The 11,784-nt window shown below is 33.8% G+C and overlaps 1 protein-coding gene across 3 annotated transcripts; it reads left to right on the top strand.

The window, feature by feature from the left end:
* Positions 1-1,780: 1,780 nt before the first annotated feature.
* Positions 1,781-11,321, top strand: LOC127853600 (coadhesin-like). 3 transcript variants are annotated; one of them, XM_052388268.1, is made up of 10 exons: positions 1,781-1,994; positions 2,357-2,401; positions 2,591-2,670; positions 3,041-3,109; positions 3,427-3,556; positions 3,730-3,852; positions 4,201-4,371; positions 7,808-7,984; positions 8,215-8,376; positions 10,584-11,321. In XM_052388268.1, exons 1-10 carry the CDS (start codon positions 1,985-1,987, stop codon positions 10,985-10,987), a joined length of 1,371 nt encoding a protein of 456 aa, XP_052244228.1. In that variant the 5' UTR covers positions 1,781-1,984; the 3' UTR covers positions 10,988-11,321. The 3 variants fall into 3 exon arrangements, with proteins under 3 accessions (XP_052244228.1, XP_052244227.1, XP_052244226.1); XM_052388267.1 differs by having other exon boundaries at positions 1,782-1,994; positions 2,342-2,401; XM_052388266.1 differs by lacking the exon at positions 1,781-1,994 and having other exon boundaries at positions 2,242-2,401.
* The last annotated feature ends 463 nt before the right edge of the window (positions 11,322-11,784 follow it).

Genomic DNA, 11,784 nt, shown 5'->3' with positions numbered 1-11,784 from the left:
AGTAGTAGTAGTAGTAGTAGTATTAGTAGTAGTAGTAGTAGTAGCAGTAGTAGTAGTAGTAGTAGTTGTAGTTGTTGTTGTAGTAATAGTAATAGTAGTAGTAGTAGTAGTAGTAGAAGTAGTAGTAGTTAGTAGTAGTAGTAGTAGTAGTAGTAGTAGTAGTATAGTAGTAGTAGTAGTAGTAGTAGTAGTAGTGGTAGTAGTAGTATTAGTAGTAGTAGATGTAGTAGTAGTAGTAGTAGTAGTAGAAGTAGTAGTAGTAGTAGTAGTAGTAGTAGTAGTAGTAGTAGTAGTAGTAGTAGTAGTAGTAGTAGTAGTAGTAGTAGTAGTAGTAGTAGTAGTAGTAGTAGTAGTAGTAGTAGTAGTAGTCGTACAAGTAGTAGTAGTAGTACTAGTAGTAGTAGTAGTAGTAGTAGTAGTAGTAGTAGTTGTAGTAGTAGTAGTAGTAGTAGTAGTAGTAGTAGCAGTAGTAGTAGTAGTAGTTGTTGTTGTTGTAGTAATAGTAGTTGTAGTAGTAGTAGTAGTTGTAGTAGTAGTAGTAGTAGTAGTAGTAGTAGTAGAAGTAGTAGTAGTATAAGTAGTTGTTGTAGTAGTAGTTGTAGTAGTAGTACAAGTAGTAGTACAAGAAGTATTGTTGATGTGTTTATGTTGATCTTTATGGCTGGATATAAAATTCAATCAATATGCGTACTTTAGCCCCCTTTGTTCGCGACTACCTTATCTTGTTCGGTCATAGGCATTAGGAATCTATGTAAAATTTTGGCTATAATTGTTGATCGTGACATAAATTCCACATATTTCGAAATCGCTTGGACAGATGATAATTAATGTATGTCCACCACAACATGATTTTCGTGACCATCCTTTAAAGATCGTGTCATTCCATTCTGATTTTGGAAGAAGGTTTATAATCTGTAACAACCTTATGTTGTGAATACATTCAAATATAGGATCGAAGGTAAACCACGATGGTGTTAGAGCGGCTGAGCACTCTTACTGCTGTCCATTCCATTATTATGATATGGGTAACAGAGAAATATCATAACGAATGGGACTTATATTTGTGGCCTATTCAAATTGGAAAGGAGTATTTGAATAAGTTTGCTTTTCTGATTTAAAGGTTTCAAATGTACTGGCTTCTTCTTTTTTTCGCTCAGTTGTTTTGTAATTTATAGAGGTTCCCACTTGAAAGGTCAAGATTACCATGCATCAACCGGAACAAACAAGTTCTTAAACCATCATTGCTTTTCTCGTTTAATTGTTTTAGCTTTTTAGCATGACCATATCGAGAATAAAGAATCATTGTTATTAATATACAATTAAGTAAGAAATAAACTGTTTCCACTACTTCATTTTCTGTATTGCTTCCATTAAGAAGAAACAAACAATACGATAATTTGAGTCGTGTTCTGAGAAAACTGGGCTTAATGCATGTGCGTAACGTGTCGTCCCAGATGAGCCTGTGTAGTGGGAACAGGCTAATCAGGGACGACACTTTCCGCTTGTATGGTATTTTTCGTTTAAAGGAAGTCTCTTCTACACGAAAATCAAGTTAAGGCGGAAAGTGTCGTCCTTGATTAGCCTGTGCGGACTTCACAGGCTAAACTGGGACGACACTTTACGCACATGCAATATGCCCAGATTTCTCAGAACACGACTCATTTATGTTTTCATGACAGAAATTTGGAGACTATGAAAACAAAGACACAATCTCACAACATTACGATCCCACAATTTATTTCGAATTCTGCTGAGGCTTCACCAGTTTATATTTCATTTGTCAAACGTACTGTTGCCTGTTTAGTTCATGGCGTGCTGAAGAAAAATCGACCACGATGTTCTAGATCAAGTTATAATCTGCGTGGCTAAACTTGGTTACCGTATCAGTTACACTTATGGCGAGGTCATAAAGGTAACATGCCATTCAGCTATAAATAAGGCGCCGTACGAGTCACAATATTTAACATTTTAACGACGAATAACCATGCATATTGGTAAGTTCGTGCTTATAATTATTTATAAGAATAAATCTTATCAACCTTCTAAATAAATATCTTCTTGATTTAATTCGAAATATTAAACTGATAACCATTATATGACATATAGGTTAATTGTTTGTGTGTTTGTATAGAGGGAAATTTCGCCTTTTCAACAGTTTTTCAATTATTCCAGGGCGTTCAGTTTACCATGTCATACTTTTCTTTGGAAAACTGATCCACCAGTACTCAGTATGCATACTTATGTCAGTTACAAAATACAAGGTTTTAAAATGAGTTATTGTTTGTGCATTAAATTTTAGATTTAACGGTTTTTATAAGACATTTTATAATGCCAGTTAAAGGTTATCATTTTTCAGGCTGTGTGATTATTGTTGGGGTGCTGTTAACCGCAGAGTTAACTGGTAGGTAAAATTGTCAAATGTACAAAATATTGTATACTCAAACATGTTACTGAAAATGTTCTCTTACTAAATAAATTGTATTGTTCATTTATCTGATATAACCATGTTTTCCAGTAATATCCATTTGTATTGATCATTTATTAAGGAGACTTAAAAGTACATGTTATATGTAGACGTCTATAATTTCAGAATGCCTCGAATGTTTCAACTGTCAAAACATAGCTGATCCACATGCGTGTACTAACACAAGTCAATGCTCAAATGGCCAGGTAGGTGCATAATGCTGAATCAAATTAGATGAACATACTTGGTATAGTCCCGTTATGTATTTAACGGCCAAAGCATGAAGTATTATGGGTAATAAACAATATTAATATATTGCAGTTTTTTTTTCTTTGGTCTAGGGGTTTTAAAAGCCTTTTACGGAATATATAGACGGATATCCATACAAATAAACATGTACTCAAGCAATGCATATTCCCTAATGTTCATTATTTGGTTAATTGGTGAGCAAAATCCCATTTGTGAAGGCACATGTTAGATATATCCCTTGTCTAAATAAGCTTTAGATTGCGTGTATATGGATGATGATTATTGATCTAGACTCTGTTCTGAATGTCACACTTTTTACCCCGCCAGTCCTGTTTCTTGCAAAGTGTCCATAATGGCAACGATGAACGTTACAACATGGGATGCCAAAGCAATCAGGTAATATTGTTTAATGGAAGAAGACGTTGCTCTCTTTATAAATGAGCATCTATTTTTTTATTGGAATATCAATGTCTGAATGTCTTTGTTTTTATGTTCAAGACAATCCAAAAAAAAATTATTCATTACGTCCCGTCATTTGTTGTGTGTTTTAATCTATCTGTATTACTTTCTAATTTTGTATTTATATTTGATAAATATCGTTGCAAACTAAAAGTTAATTTACAGCGCCTTTTATTTATTGCATTTAATTTCATCACTTTTGTTAATTTTTAAGGATTCTCATGATTTTTATTGCGTACATTTATAATATGCAGTTGTGCAGCTCATCTGGTGTAGACACTGGTGCAATCATCGGTCGCGCTATCCAGAGAAGACAGCATTATGCCTGCCACGAGTGTTGCAGCACGAGCAGCTGCAATGACCAATTATGTGCTCACAGAAAGCGTGAGTAAACTATTTATGGCGTTTAGCCATTCAAAATGTTGGGCAAAATAATATTTTTACACAACACATCACGTTAAACAGTAAGCGTAGACGTTTTTTCCAAACGGACAAAAAAGATGTGACTTTCATCCGTGTATGCATCGCTTTTGTCAAAATCTTTTGTCAAATTTTAGCATCTGCGTGCGTCGACGATCCCACACTGGACTGTGCTCGGTTGAACTCCCTTTTTAACGTATGTGCTGACGTACATCATGTTAAGGCGACTTGCCCAAAGTTTTGTGGACTCTGCCAGCTCGGTTAGTTGATGCAATCTTTAAGATATAAGATAGACTGCACCACGTTATATTTGAATTATTCAACAGAAAATTATAAGGCATGTTATTAATACATTTATTTTTTCCTAATATCGATAATGATACTTAGTCTGGATTAGTCTAGCGTGTTCGTTGTTTGTTTGAATAGAAGGCGTACATGCTTTTTTCTATCTATGGCATTTTTTAATACGTGTCTAGCCAAGCTATAAAAAAGTCCATGGAGCTGTTTTGAAAAGTGCTTATGTCTATGTCTATATTAAAGTTGTATATATTTCTTGTTGTTAACAGTGTAACAAAACTATCACTAATGAGTAAGAATTTTAAAAACAGTGGATGGCAACTGGGCAGACTGGGGGACGTGGGCGACCTGTAGTGTCACGTGTCAAACCGGAACTCAGACACGTGCACGCAACTGTACAAACCCGTCCCCAAGTAATGGCGGACTCGACTGTAGTGGATCAGCTGTGCAAACTAAAATATGCTCTAACCAGCTCTGCCCAGGTTTGTGTTCATTAATTAAAGTTCGGTTCCTGATAAACGAGTGTTCTTTTTATTTTTTAATCGGTGACAAGTTGGAATATGATTATTTCAATAACTGCGAACATGTTCCTTTAATGGTCTTTCGGTTGATTTATACATTGAGTGGATTCCAACCCTGTCAATTGTACAGGTCATTATGCGGATATTGTGATTTTCAACCACTTGTACTTGTAAGTATACGTCGGTAGTGTTTTTGTACAATATATATATATATATATATATATATATATATATATATATATATATATATATATATATATATATATATATATATTTAAGGAAATTCTTTTCAGATCAAACTAATTTTGATACGTTAATTATTATTATTTGTATGCCGAAATTAGTATATTTATACACAAAACAATTTTGTTGCATGATGAAAAGTGTAAAGAAATACATTAGAATGAATGACAAATTATTTAGAATCTGTTTAACGGTCAAATGTATGGCTGAACTAGTAAGTTTACATGCATATCATTTTATCGGTCGTAAAGATATTATAAAAACTCATTTTTTCTTAATATTTACGTATCGTTATGCATCGTGTTGGTGAAGTTTTGTTTTCATCAATATGAATTGGTGCACAAACGCTTACACAATACCGAAACGTTGCCAGTTTTTTTATCAGTGATTATTGCTACGTAAGCAGATATTGAGCAGTTTAAAGGCTTTAAGTGCATGTAGCTTAAACGTAAATAAAAACAACATGGTGATCCGATGTTCTTACGTTATTTTTCACATAGTATGTATTATCTATAGACGAACGTTCGCAAATATCTTTTAATGAAAAATTATCACCTCAACGCCACGTTTTACAATATAAATAGCATGAATTATACATTACATACGTTCTACATTATTTGTCGTTCGAAAAATATAATAATCTCTTCAGCAACGAACAAAAATTATCTTGAAAGTTTTGACCACTTTGGTTTACATGCGAATTAAAATCTACATTGCTTTGTAAGCAGTAGCACATATTTTCTAGTATGTATTGTTGTAAAGTTGTTATGCAAGTTAAACAAAAAGATGACTACGGGTTAAACGACAAATACCGCAATTTAAAAACTTCATTTCCAGAGAATATGTACTTGGTTAGCGTTGAATAGAGAGAAATTTATGTTGCGAGGCTTAGAACACCGGGAGCGCGAGCCTTGGCGAGCGCTTTCGGTGTGTGAGCCGAGTTACACGAACTTCTCTCTGTTCAACGCTAATCCTATTATTCTATTTATCCCATTGATTTTTTCCAACGTGGAATTCAACATAAAACGATATAATAACCTTAACAATAATTTTAATTCATTCTTAAAAGCGCTAAAAATCTAACGAATGTAACCGTAGTGATATATAATGTATTTGTTCTGGTACGCAAAATAGTCTTTAAAAAATCAAACAAAAACTGTAAAACGAGAAAAAAATATCACCATATGCCTCGATTCAATTTTACGCAGCATGCAACTTGTAACACATTACGACCGCGAAAAGAAGTTTTTACTTTAATATAATTCATTTTATTTTCTAAAGAAAATGATCAAAATCCAATATGGCGGCGATTACTCCTGACAAATTGATGTCGATGTCAACATACATGAACATGTAGATTAACACACAGAGTCGTTCTATACATAAATTATCACAAAATCTACACTCGCCTAATTTTTTCACGGACGCTGCAGATTTTGATGGCCTCTAGATCTAGCCTTCACATCCTGTAGTTTGTGACCCAAACACAAGATAATCCGTTATCATTATATTAAGGCTCTAAGCCTTAAAACACTTGTTGCAAACGGGTTGTTCTTACTGAATAGACTGTCTTTGATAAGATAACAAAGACAAAGTTTATTAATCAAAGAAAATACCCTTTAATACGTTGACTTTAATCCAAAAGCAAAACAATTCGAATAGACTTCTGAACCAAAATACACACCCATCAGTATGTTCTGCACACACAATTTCACATCCAAATAGGCACACACATTCTGAAAGTCAATAACACAAATAAGCTAGACCTACATGTAGATCTAAACCCTTCGTCTCACCGGTTTCATCCGAGGTAAGTAGTCTATAGAATATGCACTTTTCGACGATGCTGCGAAGCAGCTAGTCTAAATTATCATACCATGAAAAAATTCTTCACAATGGCGACCAATGTAAAAGACCGAGTCAGTCCGATTGCGATAGCTCGATTTTTCTAATCGGCATACCTCGCTGATTATCATTGATAAATGCATAGGAAGCTCAGCTATAAATAGTACAGCATATTATGGGAAAAAGATTTAATAATAGTTTTAAAATGTTAATTTTAAATCAGTTATATTTAAATCCATTATTTGTTTATAGATCAATGAAACAACTATGCATTTTCTGTATTGTATTTGACATTTGTCGTGATTCAGTAAATAAATGAATTATTTCGAACCTGCCATTTGTAAACTTTGTAGCGACTATGGTATATAAACAGCATAATAGCCTTGAAAATCGCTCTAATGCGTGCTGTCTCATTTTAAATATTTAATTAACTTTTCAAACAGAAATTACAGAGCCACATCAGTGCACATACTATGTTTGTTAATTCATTCGTTTGTTGGATATTGTTTGCCGTTATAAACACATATTAGGTAATATCGCGGAGATTAAGTTAACCTTACCATGTGTTCATGGGCGAACTCACGTATTCAAGTGCTCTTACGACTATGTGCCCATACCTACTTTCGGCAATCATCATGCAATTATATCCGTACTTAACGAACAAACATGCCTAAGCTTATTGAATTAGAGAAAAAAAAATGAAAAGAGAACAATTATATGTTCATGCACATGGGCATGTGAAATCACGTCCGTACACATAGCATCATTATCTTAGGAAAGGAAACAACAAAATATAAAGTTTTGTATGATAAACATGTAAAATTAAAGAGCATGGTGTAATTTAAGAGCATGTCAAGTTTTTAATTTATATGCTGAAACGTAATGTTATCACCCACAAACGTTTAACTGTAACAGAACGTTTTTAAAGATAAGTGGTTAATAAGAAAATACACGTCGAATATCTTTTAAAGATATATATTGTTATATTTGATCGAGAATGTAACCCGCCTCCCAGTTTCGCTGAATTCCCCACGGGTACTACTTCCCCGTAACCCCAATTTTTTTTTCGTACCATACATTTTTCGTACCCAAGTTTTTTCGTACCTAATTTTTTTTTCGTACCCAAATTTTTGCTCCTACCCATTTTTTGTTCGCACCCAATTTTTTTTTCCTTCCTAAATTTTTTTTCGCAACCAAATCTTATTTCGTACCTTTTTTTTGGCATAATTTTTGTACCCAAAATTTTCGTACCCATTTTTTTTCCTACCAAAAATGCATTTTGTTGTGAAGAAATACGTTCCTTTTAAAGTACACGGCAACTGGTCAGATTGGTCCCAGTGGTCAGGTTGCTCGGTTTCTTGTGACGTGGGTCTAAAGAAGAGGACAAGAACCTGCACCAATCCAAAACCAGACCGGTCTGGAGACTTTTGTGTCGGGGATACCAGCGAGTATACAGTTTGTCTGACAGACCCTTGTTATACCAGAAGTAAGTATTTGTCTTTTAAATTGTATTTCCATGTATTGTTTACTTTTTTAAACAATGCTCCAAGTAAGTGTGAGTACAAAATGTGTAAACATTGACTCCAGTAATATCAATGTTTTTAATCTAGTATTTTTCATGCTCACAAGCGTCTTCTTTATTTAAAACGGTGTGAATAAGTATACAGTTTGATGACCTGTTATCAAAACTTTTTCTCAAATATTTGAAATATTAAGATGGCGGATGGTCTAGCTGGGGGTCTTGGCAGGGCTGTTCAGTTACATGCGGAGTGGGTCAAAAGCTGCAACACAGGTCTTGTACCAATCCGAGTCCATCTGCATACGGAAAGGCTTGCGAGGGTAACACGGAGGCGTTTGCTGTCTGTGTGAACAGACCATGTGAGTTTTACAAAATTGGCGAGTTTTGTTTAACCTCAAACTAGCTGATGACGTTTGTATTTATTAGAAATTTATGGCAGTTACAGTAAATATTCTGAAGTGGAAATGGGTAACAACTACTGGTGAGTATATAAATCTGTTAAACGTTACTGGAGTATAGTGTACCTTCTTTTTATTGAACGTTCCATGTAACGGAGCAAATATCCAAATATCCTGTTTTCAGGTAGATTCGATGTACCGAGGGTTTAAAGTAAAATATTGAGCGAAATAAATATGAATACATGTATTTATTTTTTCCCTCAAAATATGCCACAATATGAACAAAAAAAGTTTCAAATGAAACACAAATGAATTCAAGTCTAAAAGGAATGCACAGCAAGCTCAATAATTGGAACAAAACACATTTACGTGAATTCACTCAAAAGCCTATATAATAATTAATGCATGGCAATAACATTCACAACTGGAAATGTTATAATTGTTAATTGCGATATATTTACATTTATCCTAGTTTGCTAATGAAAAATACATGTATTGATACAAAACATTGGTAAAATAAATATATACAATATGACAATATTCAGATTTCATAAAATTCAAGATGGCGGCGCCACGAGCGGAGATTTAAATCGGGTCACCAATGTAAGAACTGCGTTTACCGGCCTCGTCTCATATTAGGAGGAAACAAAATAAGAGGCCTAATATATAATTTGAAATCTCATGCTATGATAATCATGAAATTCAATCAATAATGCAATACTTTGTAGTATAAAACCATTAATTATTATATTTTGCTGAACAACTCTTTGAGGAAAGCCCGTCTTAAGATATACCATGTTGATTTGGTATGTGAGTGGTTGTTTGTTTGGATTAATTATTTCAGTCCGAAGGCGGAACTTGTCGTATATAAAAATGCGAAGTGTCAGTGTAATATTACCTCTATCGATAAATGTTTATTTAAAGATTTTTCAAAGACCTTAAATAATTTGGTTATAATTAATATAAACAGCAAATTATAATATATTATATTATTAATTATAAATAATATGTGAAAATAAATTTTCCTGCTTGGTCGCAAGTCATTTACACTTGAACTTCTTGCAAGTTTTGAACTTATTGTTTGTACTCAACGAGACTCCGGAAGTGCCTTTGATTACTTAATTTTGTCCACGAGTATTGAATGTTTGATTGAATGTCATAAATTTCTATTCAATGAGATTTAATAAATAATATTGTGAATGCATTTTAGACATTTTGTGTTTTACGCCTTTTTCACAATTTGTAAGACAAGTAATGTCAACATATACGTCAGACCGGAACCGGAGCATCTGATTTATTTTTTAGGATTTCAGTTTATATGGAGTTAGCTATTTTTATCACATGCGATACCCTGTTTCCCATGTAATATAACTATTACATATATTTTTATATTACACACGTGTACTATACTTTTTAAGCGTTTTAATTGGCTTATTTTTCGTTTATTGACCAATCACATTGTGTTATTTTGCTGAAATGACGTTGCAACGTCAAATCACGTCACGAAATGTAAACACAATTCGGGATTTATAATTATATTTGCGTAAATATTTATTCAATTTGCTCATTTAAAAGCACGCGAAAGAAAAGATCTGACACTCTTTGTCATATCATATCATATTTTATTAAACCCGTCCATGAAATTCGTTAGTAAGCTCGCCAAAGGCTCGCTTACCAACAAAATTCCTGAACTCGTTTAATAAAATATGTTATGATATGACAACTCTTGCCAGATCCTATATATTATATTGTACACTGTCGTGTGTCGACATATAAGCGCTTAGTAAATCAATCAAAGGTTTTATTCTTATACTCAAAGTTCGAGGCTTACTTGTTTATTCACTGATAAAATGTTTTATTTGAGTGAACACAATGTAAATATGCATACGCCTAACTGTTTCATGTCTAGTTTGACTATCCTTTAAACAAAAATTTTACTACCTGTAGGAAATTGTTCGACTTATATTTATAATTACAGATGTCGATACGGACAGCAAAGCATACCACTGAACAAGACATCATCTTTTAGTTGTATATAGTATAATTAGGTTCGAAGCTTTTGAATGAAAAAAGAACATTTTCATTGGAGTAATGTGGTTGGCAGAGATGATGAACAAACAACACGCATTTTGATTTTGCAATTCTTAATGATTATGACCCATTTGCAGGTACGACTGTTGCATTCATTGCACACGGTGTCAACATCATTTCAAATCGGGTCAGCGCGTTTCCAACTACCATTTTCAACGAAGGAGATGCGTACAATTCGAGCACTGGACGTTTTACAGCTCCAGTGGACGGCATGTACTTCTTTAGCACACAATTCTGTACCAGTGCATATGCATACTTTGCCATCGAGAAGGGAAGCGCTTCTATGAATAACATAACTCGTCTTACGGCAAGTTTACAACAAACACCAGACGTAAGTTGCGCGTCCGCCTCAACGCATGTGCAGCTGAGTGAAAATGAGACGGTATGGGTGCGTATGGACCGACAGTACGGATCAGCTAACTTTTATGAAAGTAGTGATATTTGGAACTTTTTTACCGGGACTCTTACTCAGGAAATGTAGATGAGGCCTTACATAAGCTTTTTTACTTGAAATAAAATTACAATTTTCAAACGCATCTGAATTATCCACATTATGAATATTTGTATACTGTGGAGACTCATTTATTTCGTCGTATATGAGTTAAGAATATGATGAACGTCTCACTTCTATTTCTTATGCGCTGATTGTATTTCGTATAATATTGAGTTAAGAATTTGATGAACGTCCCACTTCTATTACTTATGCGCTGATTTTTTAATTAACTTTATTTATATTGACGTTTGGCAGTTAAACGTTTATGGACATCAATGTTTCGCTTTACTGTATACTCAGTTAAATAAAATGCTGAACATAATTTTGTACCTTCTTATTTGTGAACAACATGATTATTACGGAGCCGGAAAATTTAGCCGCGATCTGAAAAGAAGGGTTTTCGTTCGAAAAGATTCGTCCCAATGTACTGTATAATTAGGGACGAAACCTTACGTTTTTATTGCAGTTTTCGTTTAAATGTGGTCGCCTAATTAAATCCATTAAAGGAAGAAAATTTCGACCCTAATTAGCCTATGCGGTCTTCAAAGGCTAATACTTAAAGCAAATGCATTTAGCCCGGTTTTCACAGAGCACTGCTTATGTTTAATCCGCAAGAAAGGACGCCATGTACGATCCACAGCATCGAAATGCAACTTATTTAAATTGTATTCTACCTGTTTTAAAGAAAGAATGTCGGACATATAATTATTTCAATAAAAGGCAGTTTGAAATAAGTGCGTTATAGCATTAAAACATAAATGCACGCTATAATGATGGTCATCTAC

This window comes from Dreissena polymorpha, chromosome 12 (genome assembly GCF_020536995.1).
Source record: "Dreissena polymorpha isolate Duluth1 chromosome 12, UMN_Dpol_1.0, whole genome shotgun sequence".
In the NCBI taxonomy this organism is placed as follows: domain Eukaryota; kingdom Metazoa; phylum Mollusca; class Bivalvia; order Myida; family Dreissenidae; genus Dreissena; species Dreissena polymorpha.
The sequence above is the reverse complement of the archived record's forward strand: the minus strand, read 5'-3'. Positions and strand labels throughout refer to the sequence as shown.